Source organism: Motacilla alba, chromosome 22 (assembly GCF_015832195.1).
Source record: "Motacilla alba alba isolate MOTALB_02 chromosome 22, Motacilla_alba_V1.0_pri, whole genome shotgun sequence".
In the NCBI taxonomy this organism is placed as follows: Eukaryota; Metazoa; Chordata; class Aves; order Passeriformes; family Motacillidae; genus Motacilla; species Motacilla alba.
The window spans coordinates 4,152,135-4,172,864 of NC_052037.1; the positions used below are offsets into that span (position 1 = coordinate 4,152,135).

General features: G+C 59.3%; 1 protein-coding gene across 1 annotated transcript; it reads right to left on the minus strand.

Moving 5' to 3' along the window:
• Positions 1-2,471: 2,471 nt before the first annotated feature.
• ZNF703 (zinc finger protein 703) lies at positions 2,472-4,821 on the minus strand. The gene is made up of 2 exons (XM_038160535.1): positions 4,432-4,821; positions 2,472-3,993 (listed from the first exon to the last, which is right to left on the minus strand). The coding sequence occupies exons 1-2, from the start codon at positions 4,510-4,512 to the stop codon at positions 2,614-2,616; spliced, it is 1,461 nt and encodes a 486-aa protein (XP_038016463.1). The 5' UTR covers positions 4,513-4,821; the 3' UTR covers positions 2,472-2,613.
• Positions 4,822-20,730: the final 15,909 nt, after the last annotated feature.

Sequence of the window (20,730 nt, forward strand, 5' to 3'; positions counted from 1 at the left end):
TATATCGGCAACGCAACCGTTCCCCAGCAGCTCAGCCCGAATGCCGCCGCTATCAGATGATACTCGCGGTGTTTACACGGTCTGGCCCCGCTGCTGCAGTCCTTAGGGAGGGGAAAAATATTCCTCAGGGAACCTCCTGCACAGCAGGACGCCTCCGGGCAGCACCCAGACCGACCGTGGGTGAAGGGAAGGCGCACGGGCTCGTTTTGGAGTGGGGACCATCCTGGTGCGGGGAGGGTTTGGGGGAGAGAGGGGATGGAGCTTTGCCGTGAGGAGGGATGCGCTCGGCAGCTCTGGGAGAAGGCTCTGGCAGGACGAGGCTGCGCAGCCCCTCGCTCTGCACCCCGGCTGCTCCATGGCTGGGGTCTGGCACGGCCCCGGCAGTGCCGACAACCGGAGCGGCTGTTGTGCCAGGCACACCGATTTTGGCACTGGGCTACCGCGCCTCGAGGGTCTGTGGCATCATCCTCCCACCCCGTGGCACGAGGTGCCCGGCCACGGCCAGGGATGGGCATGGTGGGACAAAATTCTGGTGCAGGAACCTGAGACAGGCCCCATCAGGAAGGCACAGCCAGGATTTCTGACGGGGACCGGCAGAGCCCGAGCGAGGCCGACACCGAGCGGCGTCACTGCTGGGAGTGGAGGCCACATCCAGGGAGAAGCGATGCTCCCGAGGGCCAGGGGGTCTGGATACCTCCTGCGCCACCGGAGAGAACGCACTGGAGCTGCTCTGCCTGCCACCACGGCCAGCATCAGCTGCCACAGGGCTCAGCATCCAGCAGGGACGCAGGGGACACCGGAGAAGCTGCACCAGGCTGGGCCTGGCATCCCCCTTCCTGCTGTGCCCACAGGACAGAGCAAACACCCACAGCAAACACCCCTGTGCCAGCCGCAGCCCTGCAAACCCCAGCCCTCATCCAGCAAACATCCCACCTGGAAGGAGCAACACCAGCACGGCCACAACCGGAGCCCAGCCACGTCCGCGCAGGGCAAGGGGCAGCCACAGACCCCCGAAACCAGCCTCAGGGTGCTCAGCGTAGAGCCAAACTGGCCCCTGGACCACCAAACCTCTCCTGCTGCCATAGGAAACCCCGGCTGGGCCCTCCCACCGGCCGCACGCCCGCAGCCACGCTCAGGCACAGGCAGGGAAATAAAAATCCCTTTGGCAAAAGTAGTCCCTGCTCTCAGCGCGTTATTTTTCAGCTCAAAGGACACAAAGGAATTTAAACACAGGGCATAAAGCAATGTCGAGAAGGCATTTAACAGGGATTAACTGCGTGACTCACTGAAAGGCAACAGGAACGAGGCAGAAAAAAAAAAAAAAGTGATGTGGGGCAATGGGGTATGCGGGGTTTAAGGGGCAGCTCGGCCGGGGGTCCCAGTGCGGGAGTGAAAGCGCTTTCCTCGGGGCATGGAGCAGGCAGAGCCCCCCAGCATGGCGGGGACGGAGCCAGACCACGTCAGAGCCATTCATCACCCTCCTCCCGGCAGCAAGATCGAACGGGAGCAGGCAGGATCCCCCCCCAGCTCCCTGCTACCCTCACACCGAGATCCGGAGCCCTGCTTCCACCACAACCGCACCCCGGGAGGGGGTGACCGCCCGCGGGCACCGCTCTGATCCCGCCAAACGCCTTCTGGAACCTTCCCTCCGCCGCCACGCCTGGGGACACCGGGGGCAGGGACACGCGGGGAAGGGGACGGGGGCGCGGAGCCCGCGGGGCCGGGGCGCCGGTGCCGCCGCTCCCGCGGGGCCGCTCCGGTGCCGCTCCCGCCGCCGCCGCCGCTAGATGGTGCTGGGACCCCGCGGCCCCCGCCGGACCCCCGGGCAGGGACGAGACGAGACCAGAGCGTGGGTACAACCAAGAGCCGTTTATTAACAAAATCAGACTTACCGGGGCTCGTCCGCCCGCCCGGGGCCGCCGGTCCTGCCGCTGCGCCCGCCGCTCCTCCGGTCCCCACCACGACATGGGGGGGGGACACGCGGGGTCCTGCAGCCCCCGGCGGGGCACGGCCGCGGGGGGAGCACGGCCTGCGGTGAGCATCACCCGGTGTGCGCAGCCCCCCCGGGCCAGGACACAGCGCGAGAAAAAAAAAAAAAAAAAAAAAAGGAGTAAAATTAAAAAAAAAAAACAAACCACAAAAATTTAAAAGAAAAAAAATTTGAAAATTTGAAAACCCCAAAGATTAAAAATAAGAAAAAAAATTACGAAAAAAAATTACATCTGCAAGTTACAAATGCAGAGAACAGAATCCCAGAGCGATAAACGCAGAGGGGAAGGACGAAAATGCCTTTTTTTTTTTTTTTTGCTTTTCCATGTGTGGCAGGAGTCATGCAAGAATTTCTCGGGGGAAATTAAGAAGGGGAAGGAAAAAAAAATCAAAAGAAACAGAAGGGGAAAATCAAAGCCCCACACCTGCAAAGTAAAGAGGAATTTTTTTTTCTTTTTTTCGGCTTTTTTTTTTTTTTTTTTTTGGACACAGACTTTTGCATACCATTGATTCATTGGTGTATAATGCACTTATATTCCCAGCTTTAAGCTAACATACAGTAATAAATACAGAGTCCAAGGAGGGCGCGGGGGGCTGGGGCTGAGCCGGCCGGGGCCGCGCTGGTTACTGATATCCCAAAGCCGAGGCTGACGTGAGTCTTTGGCCGTAGAGCGCGTACGGGGAGTAGTAAGGTCCGGCGGCCGGCAAGGAGGGCACGGGCAGGGCGCCGGCCGTGGGCAAGTGGCTCTTGCCGTAGGGGTGGTACCTGTTTAGTCCCAAAGTGTGTGGGCTCCTCAAGGAGAGCGAGGCCGGTAAGGTGTTGGGGCTCCCGGGGGCGGCGGGCGGGAGGTGCAGGTGGCAGGAGGCCGCGGAGCCCAGCCCGGAGGTAGGGTAGCCCGCCAAGAGTTTCTCGGCCCCCGGCAGGGCCGTGTGGGTCCGTAGGTGGGTGAGCAGCTCCTCCGAGGTGGCAAACCTCTTGTCGCAGGGTCCGCTGGCAGACACCCAGTTGCATATGTGGGGCAGGGGGTCGTTCTGCAGCATGAAGCCGTAGGTGTAGAGGGGGTGGCCGGGCAGGCTGGGGGTGCCGCCGGAGGAGAGCGTGGTGTGCACCGAGTGCAGGGGGTGCGTGGGGTACACCAAGGGGTATCCGCTCTTGAGGCTGCCGGGGTCGTGCACGCAGCTGGAGCAGTTGCTGGAGCCCAGGTGCGAGGCGCTGTGGTAGCTCAGGCAGTACGGGTCCCGGCATAATCCCTGCATGAAGGAGGGCGGCGAGGCCCCGGTGAGCGGGCTGGAGCTGGGCGGTTTGCCCGGCAGCCCCAGCGCCCCCGGCAGCTGGCTGCCCACCAGCCCCGGCTTGGTGGGGTCCAGCCCGGGCACGAACTGGGACGGGTAGCCGGCGTAGGCGCCGACGATGGAGCCGTGGTAGCCGATGCTGGAGGGCGGCAGGGGGAAGACGGAGTGGCCCGGCTTGTAGGGCGAGACGGGGGCCACATGGCCGGCGGGCGGCAGCGCGGGGGGCTCCGACTTGCGGCCCGAGGGGGGCTCTCCGTGCGCCCCGGGCTCCACCAACCCGCGCCCCAGCGCCCCGCCCGTCCCCTCGGGGCTGGGCTTGCCGCCCTCGGGCTCCTTCTTCTCCTCGGCGCCCTTGGGGTCGGGGTGCTGCGGCGAGGCCCCGCGGGAGCCGCCGGGCGAGGCGGCGGCGTGCGGGGGGAACGGCGGGCACGCGGCGCTGGGCACCCGAAAGCCGGCCTTGTCCGCGCCGCCCTCCTTGCGCGGCTCCCCGCCGCCCTTCGAGTAGGGCTTGAAGCTCGACTTGTCCTCGGCGGGCGCGTCCCCGCTGCCCGGCGGCTTCAGCGCGGCGGGCCGGGCGGAGGAGGGCTCCTTGTCGGCGGCGGGCGCGGCGGCCGCCACGGCGTTCAGCTTGGAGGAGGGCGGCGGGTCGGGCTTCCCGATCTGCGAGCAGGTCTGGGCCAGCAGCGCCAGCGGGCTCTTCTTGGCGTCCAGCTGCGGGCGGAGCGGAGCCGGTCAGGGGGGACCCCGACGGCGCCCCCGCACCGGCCTCCCCCCCACCGCCGAAACGCCGGGGCCGGGCCCGGCGCCGAGCCAGGGAGCGGGGATGGCGGGGACGGGGCGGGGGGACGCGCCCGGCCGGGGAGAAGAGGGACCGGGTGGGGTGGGGGGAGCGGGGCTGCGGCGGCGGCGGGGGAGGGAAAGAACGGGGTGGGGGGAGCGGGGACGCCGGGCAGGGCAGAGCCCGGCCGAGAGAACCGGGAGCGGCGGCCGGGAAAGCCGGCAGCGCCGGGGCTGAGAAGCAGCCGAACGGGAGAACCAGGAGCGCCGGCCGGGAATGCCGGGAGCACCGGGCTGGGAAGAGCCCGGCCGGGAGAACCGGGAGCGCGGGTCCGGGGGTCCGAGGCGCGGTCGGGGGCGGCGGGCACTGACCTCGATGGGGCTGACGGGCGTGGAGGAGAGCGGCTGGAGGTACTCGGGGTGCAGGAGGTGGCCGCCGTGGGCGCTGAGCATCTTCAGGACGCGGATGGGCAGCCGGCTGGCCTGGCGCAGCGGGTCGGCGGGGGGCGGCCGGGGCGACGGGGCGGCCGCGGCTCCGCGGCTCGGCGGGGTCCTCGGCCGGGGGCCCGCCGGGAGCGCCGCTCATTTGGGGCGGGGGAAAGGGGGGGGTGCCCGGGCTCCGCGGGGCCGGGCCGGGCCGGGCGGGCGGCGGAGCGGCGGCGGCGGCGGCCCCGGCGAGACGAAGCCTTTCCCCGGCCCCACCGACACGTCAAATAGCCCCGATGGCGGCCGCGCTCCGAGGGGGCCGGCGCCGCGCACCAATCCGCGCCCGGCCGGGCCCCCGGGGCGGGGAGAGCCGCCGGTGGGGGGGGCGAGCCGCCGCCGCTCCGCCGCCACCGCCCCGCGCCGCCGCGCGGGGGAGAACCGCGGCACCGGCCCGAGCACCGGCGGCAGCGGCTGGCGCGGCTCGCCGGGCACGGCGTGGCGTGATGCCGCTGGCACGGCTCGGCATGGCACCGCGCTGCTCGCGCGGCATGGCACGGCGCTGCTGGCACAGCTCGGCATGGCACGGCATGGCATGGCACTGCTGGCCCAGTTTACCGTGGCATGGGATGGCACTGCTGGCACACCTGGGCATGGCATGGCATGGCTTGGATGACATGGCATGGCATGGCACAGCGCTGCTGGCACAGCTCGGCATGGCACGGCGCTGCTGGCACAGTTTACCGTGGCATGGGATGGCACTGCTGGCACACCTGGGCATGGCATGGCATGGCTTGGATGACATGGCATGGCATGGCACAGCGCTGCTGGCACAGCTCGGCATGGCACGGCGCTGCTGGCACAGTTCACCGTGGCATGGGATTGCAGTGCTGGCACACCTGGGCATGGCATGGCTTGGATGACATGACATGGCATGGCATGGCATGGGATGGCACTGCTAGCACAGCTCGGCATGTCCCGGTGCTGCTGGCACACCATGGTACTGCTGGCACAGCTCAGCATGGCATGGCATGGCATGGCACTGCTGGCACAGTTTACCATGGCACGGGATGGCACTACTGGCACACCTGGGCATAGCTTGGCTGGAACACCTTAGCAGGGCACAGCATGGCACTGCTAGCACACCTTGGCACGGCTGACACGCCATGGCACAGCTTGGAATGGCACAGCTCGGCTCGGCTGGCATGGCACCCAGTGTGGCTGATCATGGCGTGGCATGGCTCAGCTGGCACATCATGGCACGGCACTGCTGCCATGGCATGGCTTAGATAAGATCGGCCTGGCACAGCTCAGCACCCTGTGCCAGTGGCTCCTGCACCCAGGGCCCGTGTCCTGCCACCACCCTGACCCTGCAGCCAGCACCTGTGCCCCGTCCTGGTGCCACCCAAGGCGAGGGGCCTGATCTTAACGCAGGGCTCTCACAAAGTGACAATTCCCTTATGAACCTACAACTCCTTTTTTCCAGGCGTTTTCTCCTTTGGTTTGCTGAGTCTTAAAAATCTTCAGGTGCCAGTGGAGGCTGCTGTAGAACTAATTAACTTCCAACAATTAACTTCCTATTTCTAGTTACCTTTTCCAGACATCCTTGAATTAATTTCACAAAGCCCTGGGGCTTCAGTTTTGCGGGGGGGTGAAAAGCAGCTGAGCTCAGGCAGGCTCTGTCCCCGAGGAGCTGAGGCACAGGGATAAATCCTGGAGCTCCCTCCAAGTGATGTCCTGCCTGTGAGGCTGTGGGGTCCTGGTGGGGTGAGAGCTCCTTCCCTGGCCTTCAGGAGGGAGCTGGTGGGAGATGGGGATGTGGAGTGACAGGATAAAATCCCGGGGGCCAGGATGGGATGAGAACTGAGGACCTTTGGCCTGAGGAAAGGCGATGTGGGGCCAGGTGCCCACACCAGCCCCACCTCGGCCCTCCCGGGGTTTGTGTTTCAGGTCCCTCCTGCCTACGCAGAAAGGGAAAGGGGAAAAGGGGAGAGACAGACACCTCTAATTAATCATATTAACTCCTGACAGATGCTTTATGTTCCAACAATGTTGCTATTATTAAGTTCATGTGCCCACCCCTCTCCGAGCCCGCTGCTCCGGGTTCTGGGAAAAAAGGCTTTGCTGGATTTCCCCGGTGAGTGCTGGCATCGCCCAGCGCAGCCTGACATCCAGTCCCGCTCGTCCAACCCCTATCAATCACACCCAGGGTCAGACCTGTCGATTTCCCCTCTTTGTGAGGCTTTTTTCTTCTTTTTTTTCGCTCTCCCGAAGCTGACCGCAAGATTGATTCAATCCGGACAGCGGGATGTGAGCGGAGAGGCGCTGCCGCTCAAAGGAGCCATTCAAGGAAGGAGGAAACAGGAAAAAAAAAAAGGCTTTCCTCAAAGTCACTCGGGTTGTTCGCCAACAACAACACGGCCCTCACGGAGTAACCCAAGATCAGGTGGGACGAGTGCGTAAGAGCAGCGGCGATGCCGCCAGGGCGAGCGAGGGCACGGAGCTGTTTGTCCTTCCCCGGGCACGGAGCAGCCACGGGGCTGTTTGTCCTTCCCCGGACCTCAGGCCATGCCCAAAGCCTGATCCTGCCCCGGTGCTGGCGCACAGAGACCGTTCTGGATCAGCTTGTGTTTGCGGGAGTAAAGGAAGCAGCCCTTCATCAGAGGGGTGCCGTGGGTAATGACAGATCCGCGCTGGTGCCCGTCCTGGTGCAGGTTGGATCCTTTGCTCTGAGACCCACGAGGGCCCTGTTTTTATGAAGGAGAACAGTAACCAGAGGGGACGAAGTTAAACTTCCCAGTTCCGTGTCCAGTTCTGCTCCATGACAAGCCCCTCTCCGCTCAGAGATCGCACAAGTTCAAATAAAAGCAGCGAGACCCCTGCCCAACAAAAATAACACCAGCACCAAAGGAAAAGCAAAATATTTGGAATAGAAGCAAAGCCAAAGAAGACCAGAAGCCTCGGGGAACACTTTCACCAATGAGTGATGATGTTTTCATCCCTAAGCAGGACTTGCCCTGTCTGGGCTGCCATTAAGGAGGTTGATTTTGCCGAGGACGAGTTCCCATGCAGAGCCCTAATGAAGCCCAGGGACTCCAATGTCTTTGTGACCTGTGAAGCGAGGCTGGGGAAGAGGGAATTGGGTTTTTGTTTACCTTCAGGACCTTCCAGTAACTTGGGATGAGTCTGAGCAGGGAGTTTTGTGTCCCAGGCACTGGCATCCTGAGTGCCAGGGGGTGCAGAGCAGGCAGGATGGAGGAGCTGCAGCCTGCACGGAGAATTTGGTGGGATGAGGTAAGATAAGACATGAATTTAAATCGCCGGACCTCTGCTCTCCTGGGCTTTGCCTCTGGAATAAACCTCTCCCGTCTCGTTGCTGCTGGACACAGGGTGAGGGCAGACAGGATGACGGGAGCTGGGGGTGTGAGGGGTGTGGGGCACCATGTCCCACCTGCGCAGGGCAGTGAGGGGACACCTGCCCGGAGAGACAGCGCAGAGGGACAGCCCGTGCTGGGTGGGGCCCTGGACGGCTCCCACCGAGGTTCCAGTCACCATGGGGGAGGCTGGGGGTGGCTCCAGCCCCCGCTGCAGGATGAGGATGCGAGGCACATCCTAAACCCGAGCCTCTGTGTGCCCCTCAGTGCCCGCTGTGGCTCTGCTGTCTGCCAGGTAAATCCTCCCTCGCCCCCCGCAGCCCCTCCTGCTGCTCCAGGGAACCAAATCCTCCCGAGTCAGCGTTTTCCCTGCCCTGCTCCATCCCAGCCCCTCCACTCCCCACGCAGCACCAGCCCAGACCCTGCTTTTAGCTGCAGAACAAGTGCATAAAAATGATCTTATTTATTACAGGAGACATGTTTTAAAACAACTGACAAAATTGCAAGATGTAAAACGACAAGCAAGTGCTTTTTCTTTTTTAAGCCCGTATAGACTCCTGGCAATGATAAAAATAGTGTTTTCTTTTTTAAAGTTGGAATTAATCTTTCTTTCCAAAGCAATCGTGTAGCAGGAAAAGCGGGAAGACACTTGGATATTAACTGATCCTCGCTGGTGATGGTTAGTTATGGAATGGCCGGGACTGCTTCCCTCCGCAGAGCCATTAACGCTGCAAACATGAAAGCACAGAAGGGTGAAGGGTTTTTTTCCCCTCCCCTGCTCCCTTGATGTGTGACCAGCAGCTGCTTTTCTGCGTGACAAACCAGTGGGGTCTTCCTGTTGTTGATGGAATGAAGCTGTTTCCTGGTGGGAAATTCTGCGGGATGAATTGCACCGGGGGCGGAGGAGGAGAACATCCCACACTCACCGAGGAGCTTTGCAGGGAGGGAGCTCAGGGGGTCGGGGCTGGCCCGGGGTCACAGCCACGTCACTGGGCCTTTTTTGGGGTTTTTTCCCTGTTTTATTTCCAGGTTTTCAGCCGTGCCATCAGAGGGAGGGGCTGCACAGCCCTGGGATGGAGCCAGGACACTTCGGGGACTTCTCTCTGCTGACCCCCGTGATAACCCCGGGCTGTGCCAAGCAGCTAAGCTCCCGTGCCTCAGTTTCCCTATCTCTAAAGGTGGGAATGGTGATGGGGACTCCCCAGTCTCCATCACTGTCAGCGCTGGCACTCCCCAAAATCACTGTGGGGGACCCCAGCATGTCCCTGTGTTGGCACTTTGGGGGATCAGCCTCGGTGGGTTCATTCAGCCCTCAGACACCCACAAAAAAATTCACCTTCACCCCTGGTTTCCTTTTTTTTCTGTGCCAGTATTAGTTAATTAAACTATGCAAATGAAACCAACTTAATTTCTGTAATACCAGGTCCAGAGCCTCAAACCACTCCGTGCAGCTCATCTGGCACGTACGTCACAGCAAATGTTTGGAGCAACTCTAATAAAAATGAAAAAGGCTGTAAATCAAGTTTAATTTATTCATTTTCTGTATGGTATGAAAGCATGCCAAAATCAGATTATTTATGAGCCCTTCATAACAATAGGCATTTTTATTGGTTGCAAATGACAAAAGGGGTTCTCAGAGGGATTTTTTTCTTCTTTTAAATTTTTTGAATGCCTCTTCAGAAACATTTATTTTTTTGGACTCTATGATCTCAAAGAAAAATATTTAATCATTGATACAGTAAAAATAATTTATATTTTGATAGTGAAAAACACATCAGTCTTTAAAACATAAATAGACAGAGCTAATCCAGCCCAAAGGCTCAGGCAAACGCTACCCCACAGGTTAGAGGCAAAGGCTGTGATTTATTCCCACATCCTTAAATTTCCCATTAAGAGCATAATCCCCTATAAGTCTTTCACAAAATGTCTGAGCCGCTTGGGTTTGCTTTTGCTTTTGCAGCCCCTTTGGTGGGCTGGGGGGGTGCACACCTGCTCTGAGCACACACTCACCTCGAGGTGACTTCCTGTGCCCAGCCGGGGTAACTCACAGAATCCTGGTGTGGGAGCCAGCTCCTGCAGCTGGGGCAGGGAACGCACCCTGATGTCATCGTGGCATTGTCTGAAAAATCCCTTCGCTCAGGATTTCTCTCCTGGGAAGCTGAGAAGCCTCAGAGAAAAAGGAAAACAATATCATCTCATTTGCTTCTCCTGTGTTTTGCTGCTGTGGAATGTGGCTGGGGATTGTTCCCCCACAGGTGATTGTTCCATTGGTTTCTGGGAGTTGTTTTCACTCTTTGGCCAATCAGGGCCAGGCTGTGTCGGGGCTCTGGAAAGAGTCACGAGTTTTCATTATTATCTTTCAGCCTTCTTTCTGTATTCTTTAGTATAGTTTAGTATAGCATTCTTTATTATAATATAGATCATGAAATAATCAATCAGCCTTCTGAGAACACGGAGTCAGGTTCATCACTCCTCCCAAAGATGGGGGACCCAGAAAATACCATATATCCTGACACTGAAATACCCCGATACCGAAAACCACCCACAAACCGCTGTGGGCTGGTTCTGCCTCTGCTCTCCAGCTCATTTCCACCATCTCTTGTCCATGTGGTGGCACAGCTGGCCCCAGGGGTGTGCTGGTGACAGGCACGGGCTGCACACGCAGGGCAGGAGCTCTCTGACCACCTGGGCCTCAGTGCCTCCCTCTGAGGCTGTCCCCTGCTCAGGGGCACAGGGATAAGGAGCTGGGAGTCCAGCCAGCCCCCCAGAGCTGTGTGGCACCCCACTGGCCTGTGACAAGCAGAGGGCCACGTCCCTCCTCTCCTTTAGGAGAGGAATTACCCAGAGCATCCCCAAAGGCCCAGGAGCCAAGGAAAGCGGGGAGGAAGGGCACCCCAGGAATGAGGGGGATGCCAGGGACAGCATCTCCATGGTGGGGACATAGCCCTGTCCCCGGGTGCCTGTGACACCCTGGGCATCGTGGCCACCGCCACCCGGCAGCAGGAGGAGGCAGGGGCACCCCAAAACTCTCGTGGAGGCAAACAAAAACCTGGCTGTGGGGGCAAGGGGCTCGGCTCTGCTCTGGGTGAGGAGAGGCAGCCTCTGCTGCAGGAACAGGAACTTTCTCTGCGCGGCCGGCCCAGCCTGAGAGTAAAACACCAGCGAGAAAAGAGGGAACCCCCTCCCCGGGAGAATTAGCATCCAGGATCTGTCAGTCACTGGGAGCTTTTGGTAAAAGGGGCCCCTTGTCAACCTCTGCCTTTGATGTGACTGGGACGGAGGTGCTCAATTAAAAGCCTATCAGTCTGTAAGTAAATCAACGCCTATCAGGCTTGTCACATCAAACAAACGATTATTGCACGAACCCGCCCACCCCATTAATCTGGCTGTTCCTTCTTGACAGCTCAGGGTCAGGGCACTGTAAATCCTGCACTGGATTGCAGCCACCTGGAGCAGGATGAAAGCAGCCCCGCAGCTTTGCTGCTGCACCCAATTACTCCCTGGCAGCCGGGGGTGCCCGGCGCGGGGCTGGGGTCCCCAGCACAGCTCGGCCTGGCGGGGTCACGGCCGGTGCCACCGCGGGTCGCTGGTGCCATGAGGCAGAGGCTGGGTTGTGTGGGATGCTGGGCTGTGGGGAAGGGAGAATGTGGGAGCGGCTCCAGAGGCTGCTCTGGGACGTTGTTGTCCCCAGGGATGGTCACGCACAGCCCCCACAGTCACACCGTGAGGGTGGACAGCCCCACCGGGCTGCTCCGAACGCTGCTGTGCCCTGGGCAGGTCACATTTACACCCACGGCCAGAGCAGGGATTGACCTTGGGGAGCTCTCCCAGGGAAAGGAACCAACAGGTTGAGCTTCCAGGCACTCCTTGGCTCCGGATTAGCAGCAGCAGTCTGGGGACATTGGGTTTTCCCATCAGGTCACCCAAGGTGGGGACAGCTGGGGGTCTCCAGCCCTCACCCAGGGAGAGGAGGGCGCTGGAGCCGGCGCTGGGTGGGAGGCGGCCGGGGCCCTCCTGCGAGAACAAGCGCTCCCATTCAAGGGGAGGCAGAAGCCAAACTGCCCTGAAAAGCCTCAGAGCCGCGGTGGGAGCAGCCTCGGGGCAGGCAGAGCTTGTGATTCCTGTGCACAGGCAGAGGATTTTCAAAAGGAAAAGCCAAGTCTTGGATCACATGAGGGCTGTGCCATGGAGCGTGGGAGTGGGGCGAGCCCTGAGCAGGCTCCAGGCTGGCTTTTGGGAAGGGCTGGGTGCTCCTGTCCCTCCGAGGGCTCTGCTGTCCCCATGTGCTGGCTGTGCCCCGGGGGAGAGGGGATCTGTCCTCTGGGGCTGTGGGGGCGCAGGGGGTCGCAGAGCAGGAGCATCCCCTGGGTGACTGGTGGCCAGAGGCTGCAGGAGGGAGGGACCGTGCCCCCCTTCTGCCCAGCCCTATTATTAGCGTTTTCCCTCTCCCGCCGAGCCTGGCGCCTGGAAATGCAGCTCTGGCCGGCTCTCAGGCGGAGCCGTGAGCCGGGGCTGCCCTCCCGTGCCAGGCACTGACGCCGGCCCTGGGGGCTCCAGGAGCTCACCCCGCAGCCCTGGGCTGCCTTTTGGGGGTGCCACCAGGGCTGCCCTCCGTGCCCCAGCGTCCCCATCTCCAGGGTCCGGGGTGTCTCTGGGCGAGCGCTGTCTCGGCACCCCTAAAAGCAGCACTGGAGGGGGACAGGGCTTTACACAGCTCAGCAGAGAAACCCAGGCTGCTGCGGCCTCCTGTGGGGAGGGGACAGCTGGGACAACGTGGCTGTGCGGCAGAGGTGACACCACGCACAGACACACTGTCACCGTGCCGGTCTGACACCGAATCTTTGCCGATAGTGGTGTCACCTCGCGGGGAGAGCCGTCACCCCTCGCCCACCCTCGGCTCTCCCAGCACGTCAGGAAACACCTGCTGTCCCTGGGATCGACCTCACCGTGTCCCCCCGTGTCCCCCGAGCTCCTGCCAGGCCCTGCTGCCTCTGCCTGGCCCCGGCCCTGCGCTGGGAGATGCTCGAGCTGGCGGGGAGGGAAGAAAGGAAATCGCCCCTCTGTCACCCACCGTGCCATGGCAGCGTGGGGAGACGTGCCAGGGGGGCACGGCCGGGGGGATCTGGCCCTGAGGAGTTTATCTCCCACGCATGATCAATGCTGAGTTTAAGTAAGGTTTATTGGGATCTGTAATTTAACATGACATATTTCTAACACGAATTACTCTGAGATCATCGTGCGCATAAAATATGACAGGAATCTTTTAAGTGCAAGCATAGTTCTCAGTTAATTTAATAACTGAGATGGAAAATGGAATAGCATTAAATTTAATATTTTACATAATGCTCCTACACTTCCTTCACTTGCTGCTGGCATCATTTGTTTTCCCTTCTTCCTCATTTACAGTCCACTCAGCCCGAATTGTCCTGGAGCCCGGCCAGGGAGGGAGCTGCTGACCCCCGGGAGGGCCACAACGAGCAGTGGGGGCAGCCAGAGCCGCTCCCAGGTCTCCCCCAGAAAGGTGGAAAGGCGCCGGGCTGCTCTGCGTGCCCTCTCCCCGCAGTCTGGGGGTGCTCTCTGGAGCCCCAGACCCCAAGCACCCGCGCTCAGACGAACCCCGAGAAGCCCCCAGCACCCCCTTGCCGTGCTCCACGCCAGGTTTTGTGCTGGCCGCGGGATTTGGGAGCCGGTGCGCGGCAGAAGGGATCGATAGCGCTCTTAGCCTCGTCCCTTCCCATCGAGCCTCGCCGCTGATTTAAGGGGCTCCGGTGACGCCGCGGACAAGGTGTTAACACCGATCCGCAGGGCTGGGGCTGCCAGGGGCTGCAGGGCCCTCCGGCCTCGCCTGCTCCGGCTCTGAGGGTCCCCGAGGCCGGGATGAGGGGGGGTGAGGTGGGGAGGGGCGGCCGGAGCTGCCGGCTCTTTATCGGAGAGCCTGACAGCGCCGTAACTCTCTCCCCTCCGAAGGAGATGAGCTTGCAAGAAACCAGGGAGCGCGTTAGAGGTAACGAGACAAAATGGCAGGGTTTGGAAAGGCCGGCGAAGCAATAATCCAGGCTGGAACAGAGAGAGCACTCAGCTCACCTCTGCTCCTGGAAACGCTGCCAGAACAGTTCTTTACTGTGACTTGGAAAGTCTCGGCCGCGGGTTTCAACACCTCGCGCTCACACCACATCATGCAAAAGTTAATTCCACTTTCAGGCTGATGTCAACATTCCCCTTTACTGCCACGGCGAAATGTGAGGACTACATTAATTTGCATTTGCTGTGTGCAAGTAACGTGTTCCAGATAATCACAGTAACTCCTCTAAGGTATAGACGAGAATTTCCTGGATAATGTGCAGGATGGAAAAAGCCGATGGGGTCCAGGAGAAGGAAACACCATTGTGTGTTTTCATAACTGCACCTGGAAGCGGCAGGGCCAGAAATGCAGGCTGCAGCCCTTGGCTGGCTCCCCTGGCTGTGCAGAGGGTGATTTGGGGGCCTGGGCTGGGCGCTGGCACCAGGGGCAGCGTGGTGGGGTGTGAGGAGTGACCAGGGAATGCCACGGCGAGGGAGATTCTGCTCCCAGACAGCCTCCAACACCTGGCAGCCGCTTCTCCACATAACAAACAACCCGCTGCCAGCTGGAGGCCGAAGGAAAATACTGCTTTGAGCAACGTGCTGGAAACATGGATGCTCCTGTCTGGGGTGGTAACGACCCTTTGTCCGTGGAGCTGGGAAATAAATGGAGCCCCGGGTGCCCCTGCAGGAGCTGCCTCTGCCCCACTGTAAATAACTGGCCCCAGCTCGGAGGAGCCTCCTGCACTGAGCTGGGATCCAGCGGCCAGGAAATGGATTTTCCATCTCCCCTGAGGAACGGCGTGCCCCAGCCCACGGCAATGATCACACATCACAGCCCCAGGCTTCCAGCGGCTCTGCAAAGCCACGGCTCCGGGAAACTCATCCCAAAGGTGCTGCAAGGAGAGCCAGGGCCTTGGCCAGCCTGGCTGGGGCTCGGGGCTCAGCGCTGGGGCTGTGGCAGGGGACAGGGGACCCTTGCAGGGGGGATCACCCCGTGTCCCATCCCCACGGCCGCGCTGGCCACACGCCTGGCACTAAGCCGTGCGCTGGGATGCGGCGATGGCGTGTGGGAGCGATGAATTCATTTCCATTTATGATCTGTTATGATGATACCCCTGAAGGATAAAAGTCTATACATAATAATCTCCCTCTTCAGCTTTGTTAACAACTTCAATTAACAGGGAGCCGTGTAATGCTTCATCAGCCGCTCGGATTACAGATGAAATTAAGCCATCATATTTATGAACTACGCAGCGAGTTTGAGGAGGACTCCACATATTTTACATTTAATAACTTGCCCTCTCATTTTATTTATAACGTTAATAATGATTTGGTGGCTGCTTTGGGGGGGAAACAGCAATGACAGAGCGAGGTGGCCGGGCGGGAGGGAAGCTCTGCTGGGCTCTCCAGAGCCGCCCCTCCCGCCTCTGCTCCCTCGCCTTTGATTTTCCATTAAATCCCCTCTGAACACAGCGACTTCTCCATGGAATTGCTTTCCACTCAGCACTTTTAAGGCTGGGATGAGGATTAACGATTGAATCCCGCACCCAGCAGCCGGGAGCATCGGCAGCTGGCACACAGGCGTGTCACCAGGTTTGGGGACATTCCTGAGGGTCTGTGCCCGAAGGAGGATGGATGCCCAATGCTTCACGTGGAGGGACAGAGCTTTGCCATGGGAAAAACCAGAACTATCCTTCTCTGAAGTGGGGAGGGGCGGTGGGAGCTGCGGGAGGGCTTCTCCTGCACACCTCCCGTCCTTCCCACGCTGCCAGGGGCCTGCGGGGTGGGTTTGGGGTGGTTCCCTGCCGGGGACACCCACCATCACCCCCCTCTCTGCCTGAGAACACAGCGCATCCTCCCCAGCCCTGGCACAGCCAGGCTGAGCAAGGTTAATTAATTTGAGCAGAGACTGAAGCCCCAAAGATGGGGAGCAGCGCGTTGAACGATGATGGCTGGCAAAAATCATTAGAAGCATCTTTCAACAATCTATACACCGTTATCGATCCTGTTATAGATCATGTTCCTTTCCCCTTTTTTGCAGGATCTTCTGGATCAATACAGCAAGTGCATTGAGACTGTAGCAACACATTTAAAACCTTATAAAAGGTTATTTAGTTGCTAACAGTGCAGCAGTTTCTGCAAAGCCTGCCAAAAGGTTACAGCTTTTTGGGCATCATAAATTACAGACGACAGGGAAAAAAAGTAAGTGCGGTTTTCTTTATTGTCTGGGTGATGGATGGGCTCCTGAACAAGACACAAAATACATCATATCACCTTTAATGGGACCACATTTCTGTAGCCATAACTCACAATTTTAAAATAGAAAATGGTGAAATATGGCGTTGTATATTCCACTCCTGACATATTTATGAGTCCTTCCCTTCTTATAAATACAGTGATTGCTATTTCAAAGCAGCACGTCAGGTATGAGCAGAGCACAAACAGCTGGAGCGAGTGAAAAATTATGGCCAGAGTTGGACATTTTCAAAAACTCTCTCTAGCAGCAGTAAATTTACAATGTTTGCACTAACTGTTATTAAAACCAAATCCATATCTTGGCAACAGGACTCCAGCTGGAGTGGCGGTGCCGCTGACAGCCGGGGCGAGCCCGGGGGCTGCTCCCGGGGAAGCGTTAAAGAGCACCGGGAGGGCCGCGGGTCCCTGGGGCTGCCCCGGGGCCGCTGCGGTGCGCGGGAACCGCCAGAGCCCGGGGCCAAACCCGGGACGGGCCCTGGAGCTCAGCCCCGCCCTGGCACCAGCTGGGATGGAGCTGGGGAGGAGCTGGGATGGAGCTGGGATGGAGATGAGAAGATGAGATGGAGAAGAGATGGAGCTGGGGAGGAGCTGGGAGGGAGCAGAGATGGAGCTGGGATGGAGCTGGGATGGAGCTGGGATGGAGATGGAGCTGGGATGGAGATGAGATGGAGATGAGATGGAGCTGGGATGGAGATGAGATGGAGCTGGGATGGAGATGAGATGGAGCTGGGATGGAGCTGGGATGGAGCTGGGATGGAGCTGGGATGGAGCTGGAGAGGGGATGGAGCTGGGATGGAGCTGGGATGGAGCTGGGATGGAGCTGGGATGGAGCTGGGGAGGAGCTGGGGAGGAGCTGGGATGGAGATGGGATGGAGCTGGGAGGGAGCTGGGGAGGAGCTGGGATGGAGTTGAGGATGGAAGTGAGGATGGAAGTGAGGATGAAGGCGAGGATGAAGACGAGGAAGGAGCTGGGATGAAGCTGAGATGGAGCTGAGGATAGAGCAGAGATGGAGCTGAGATGAAGGCAAGGATGGCGCTGAGATGGAGCTGGAGATGAAGATGAAGATGAAGATGAAGATGAAGGTGAGGATGGAGCTGAGACGGAGCTGGGGATGAAGGTGAAGATGAAGGTGAGGAAGGAGCACCGTCACTCCCGTGTCAGCGGCACCCCCAGAGCATCACGCTCCAGCTCGGGCCTGTCTCGGTTTATCCTTGAGCTCGCTGTGACTCCAGCCCCCGCCTCGCTCCCGGATCATTATTTCCATTCACTCGGGAGAGGCTTTCAGCAGCAAATTCCTCGCAAGAACTAATCCTGCCAAGAGCCCTCCTGGGCACCCCTCACCCCTGGGAGCAGGGGGAGCTCCCCGGCCTCATTTAGGCACACAAAAGGCCTCTAATTAGCTTTTTGTTTAGTCCGATTATGACTGTGAGTTTTGACCTTTCAAAGTGATTAGCTTTCGAAGTGAACTCATTTGCATAACATCGGTTTCCAAACTACATCTACAATCTGGGATCAGACTTTTTGTTGTTGCTGTTCGCTCCTTTTTTTTTCTTTCTCTTCTTTCTAACAGCACCCAGCCTCTGGTTTTGGTCCCTGGACGAGGCTCTGCTCCTGCCCTGTGGCATCTCCAGGGCTCTGGCACACCGAGTTTTGGGGCTTTCTCCAGTCCTTTCCCGAAGCTCCGGCTCTGCTGGAAGATGCTCACCTGCATCCTGCTGTCACCACCAACGCACCCCAGCTCCTGGGGACCCCCAAGAAATCCGGGAGTCCTTCCACGCTCTGTGTCCAGCCATCCCGTCCCAGCTGCCGCCACAGCCACGGCCAAGGTCACCCACAGAGCCTGCGGGAACAAAGGCCTTTAATACCTTCTTTGTGGCAGCTAAATTCAAAACTCTTTATCACCATAAACATTCTTTTATCTGGGCAAAGCCCTCCAGAGGTGCATTTTATTACCCTGGGTTATTAAACAAAAACTTCCCGATAATGAGGCGAGTTGATCTCGGCGGTTGCTTCGGGGGACGGGAGAGACCAAACCCTGCCGGTTATCTCTGCCGGTGATTATCCTGTCCCCCCTTCGAGGGCTGGCATCTCCCGGGCCGCCAATAACAGAGCAGAAATCTCTGCTCTGGCTGAGTCTTCTTGGCGAGCATCTCCTGGCACAACAGCTCAGGGCTTGGGGGGCTCCTGGGGCTCCAAAGGTTCTGGAGATAAGAGCCCCCCTCGCCTTGCCTCCCCTCGGAGAGAAGGGCCAAGGGCTCAGTGCAGCACTAAGAGCAAGGAAACGCTGACTTGACTCTGGGAGAAACCCTCGTGTGGCCAGAGGCCAAGCTGGGCTCACGGTGCCCAGCCCGACCTGGGTCCTGCGGCCCCTCAAACCCACCCACAACCTCCTAGTGAGCAGGACTGAACCCCCCGGCCCCCCACCCCTGTGGGACAGACACCCGGCCCCCATCCCTGCACAGCAGCTCCCTTCCCCCGCCTCTCCCCCTCCCCAAGCAGGCCTGCAATATTTCCTTCCCTGCACACAGCCGAGGAGCTCTGTGCTGGCTGCTGGGCTTTATAACATCCCTGCTTCCTGGCCTGCCTTTATTACATCTGTTCTTTGGGGTATGGGGTTATAAATTGGGCAGGTGATGACGTGCAATCACTAACTGCAAAGCCAATACATTTCTGCTGCTACGGCAGCAAGACAAATAAAGGTGGGGGGGGGAGGCTGGCGAGGCTCTGACAAAGGGAGATGCACGGCCCCGAGAACTTCAATCCCTGCCCGGGGATCCAGAGTTATCCTAACTGAGCTGCTTTGCTTTCTGGGACAATGTCCTTAGCTTCTGGGAAGAGTTTTGGCTTTCACTGTGAAGCCCAACTGCACCTCCGGCTCTTTTTTGGGATGCCTGGGGCCTGGCTGTGCTCCCCATCCCTCCTGCCCCTACCAGCACATTCCCTGCTTTCCTGGGCAGAGCCAAGGCCAAACCAAGGCAGTCTCATGCTGGTATCAGCCCAGCTGGTGTGAGCTGGATATTAGGACAAATCCCTTCGTGGAAAGGGTGGTGAGCACTGCAACAGGCTGCCCAAGGCAGTGGTGGTGTCACCACCCCTGGGAGCGTTCAAAAAATGTGTGGATGTGGCACCTGGGGACAGGGATTAGTGGTGAAGATGGCAGCGTCAGGTTAGCGGGTGGATTTGAAAGGATTTGATCTTGGAGAGCTTTTCCAAACACAATGATTCCACGATTCTGTCATCTCGGGAGTGCAGAGCCCTGCCTGCTGCAACGGGAGCAGTTTGGAATCTTCACCCCCCCCAGGAGGGACCTGGCACATCCCTGCCCCTGCCCCAGCAGGACCCCCCAGCCCCTCACCCCACACCAGATCAGCTGCTCCAGGTGGGAGGTTTCACTCCTGGGCGTGCCCAGGGCTGGAGGGAAGCTTAAACCAAGCCAGACCCAACCTGTTCTTGGATCTGCAGTTCCCAGGTGCTTCATGTCCAGCTGGGCAGAGTTTCCACAGCTCAGGAGCCTGGCAGTGCCTCTCTGCCCTGCTCCTGGGCCTGAGTCAGCCCTGGGCCGGGGCAGCTGAGCTGGGACTGGCCCAGGACTGCTGTCCTGAGCAGCAACAGTCACTTGTGCAAGCGTGCAAATGTGGCCAGCCAAGATGGGACAGGTGATAAATGGGAGGGAGTCAAGCAGCTGCAGCTTAAGATGTGCCTGTGTGCTGCCATACCAGTTTATCATGATAAATGTCATCGCAAAATCAATTCTCTGTGTACTTTTGGGAATCACAACTATCATTTTGGTGTGATTTATTTCCTGCATAACGCGGACAAGGGCTCTTTGTTCATCATTTTGAAAGTTCATTTAAAATTGCTCCGAGTTCTTGGTTTCCCGCCGTGGCACGGCCGGTGGGGATCTGCTCTCCTGTGAAAGATGGGCCGAGGCAGAAGGAGGCTGGGCTGGGAGCTCTGCCCCTCCTTGCCCTGCTCCCGTGGCCCTGGGACTCATGGAAAGCCCTGGCAGAAAGAAATGTCACAGGGACATCTCAGGGGACAGAGCAGGGGACGCTGGCGACTGCCCCAGTGCTGGTTGGGATTCTTTTATCCCGACCTTCCCTTCTTCTTTTCCACGCCACCCACCAAACCTGTTTGTCCTGCTGGGGAGCCGAGAAACTTCCCGAGCTCTGAGCACCGAGTGTCCCATCTCCTCCTCGTGCCAGCCTGTGTGCCAGGCTCACCCTGGTGCTGGCAGGAGCTGGCACACTGCCCTGCCCAGTGCCCTTCCCACCCCAAACCTCGCCCCCCTTGCTGCTGGAGCTCCCAGAGGGTGCAGGGATGGGGGTTTGTCCCATGGCAGGCTGGCAGTGGGGTTGGGGGCAGCGGTGCCAGGGAAGAACTGCAAAAGATCCAAGCTCAGGTTGTTTATCCATGAGCAGGGAAATGATGGCTCCCATAAACAGCCAGGGGTAAACAACAGGCAGGGGATGAGCTGGCTGAGTGAAAGGACAATGTTGGCACGAGGACAAAGGGGATAAATTAGCCATGACAAAGATTGAGGCTGGAAAATGA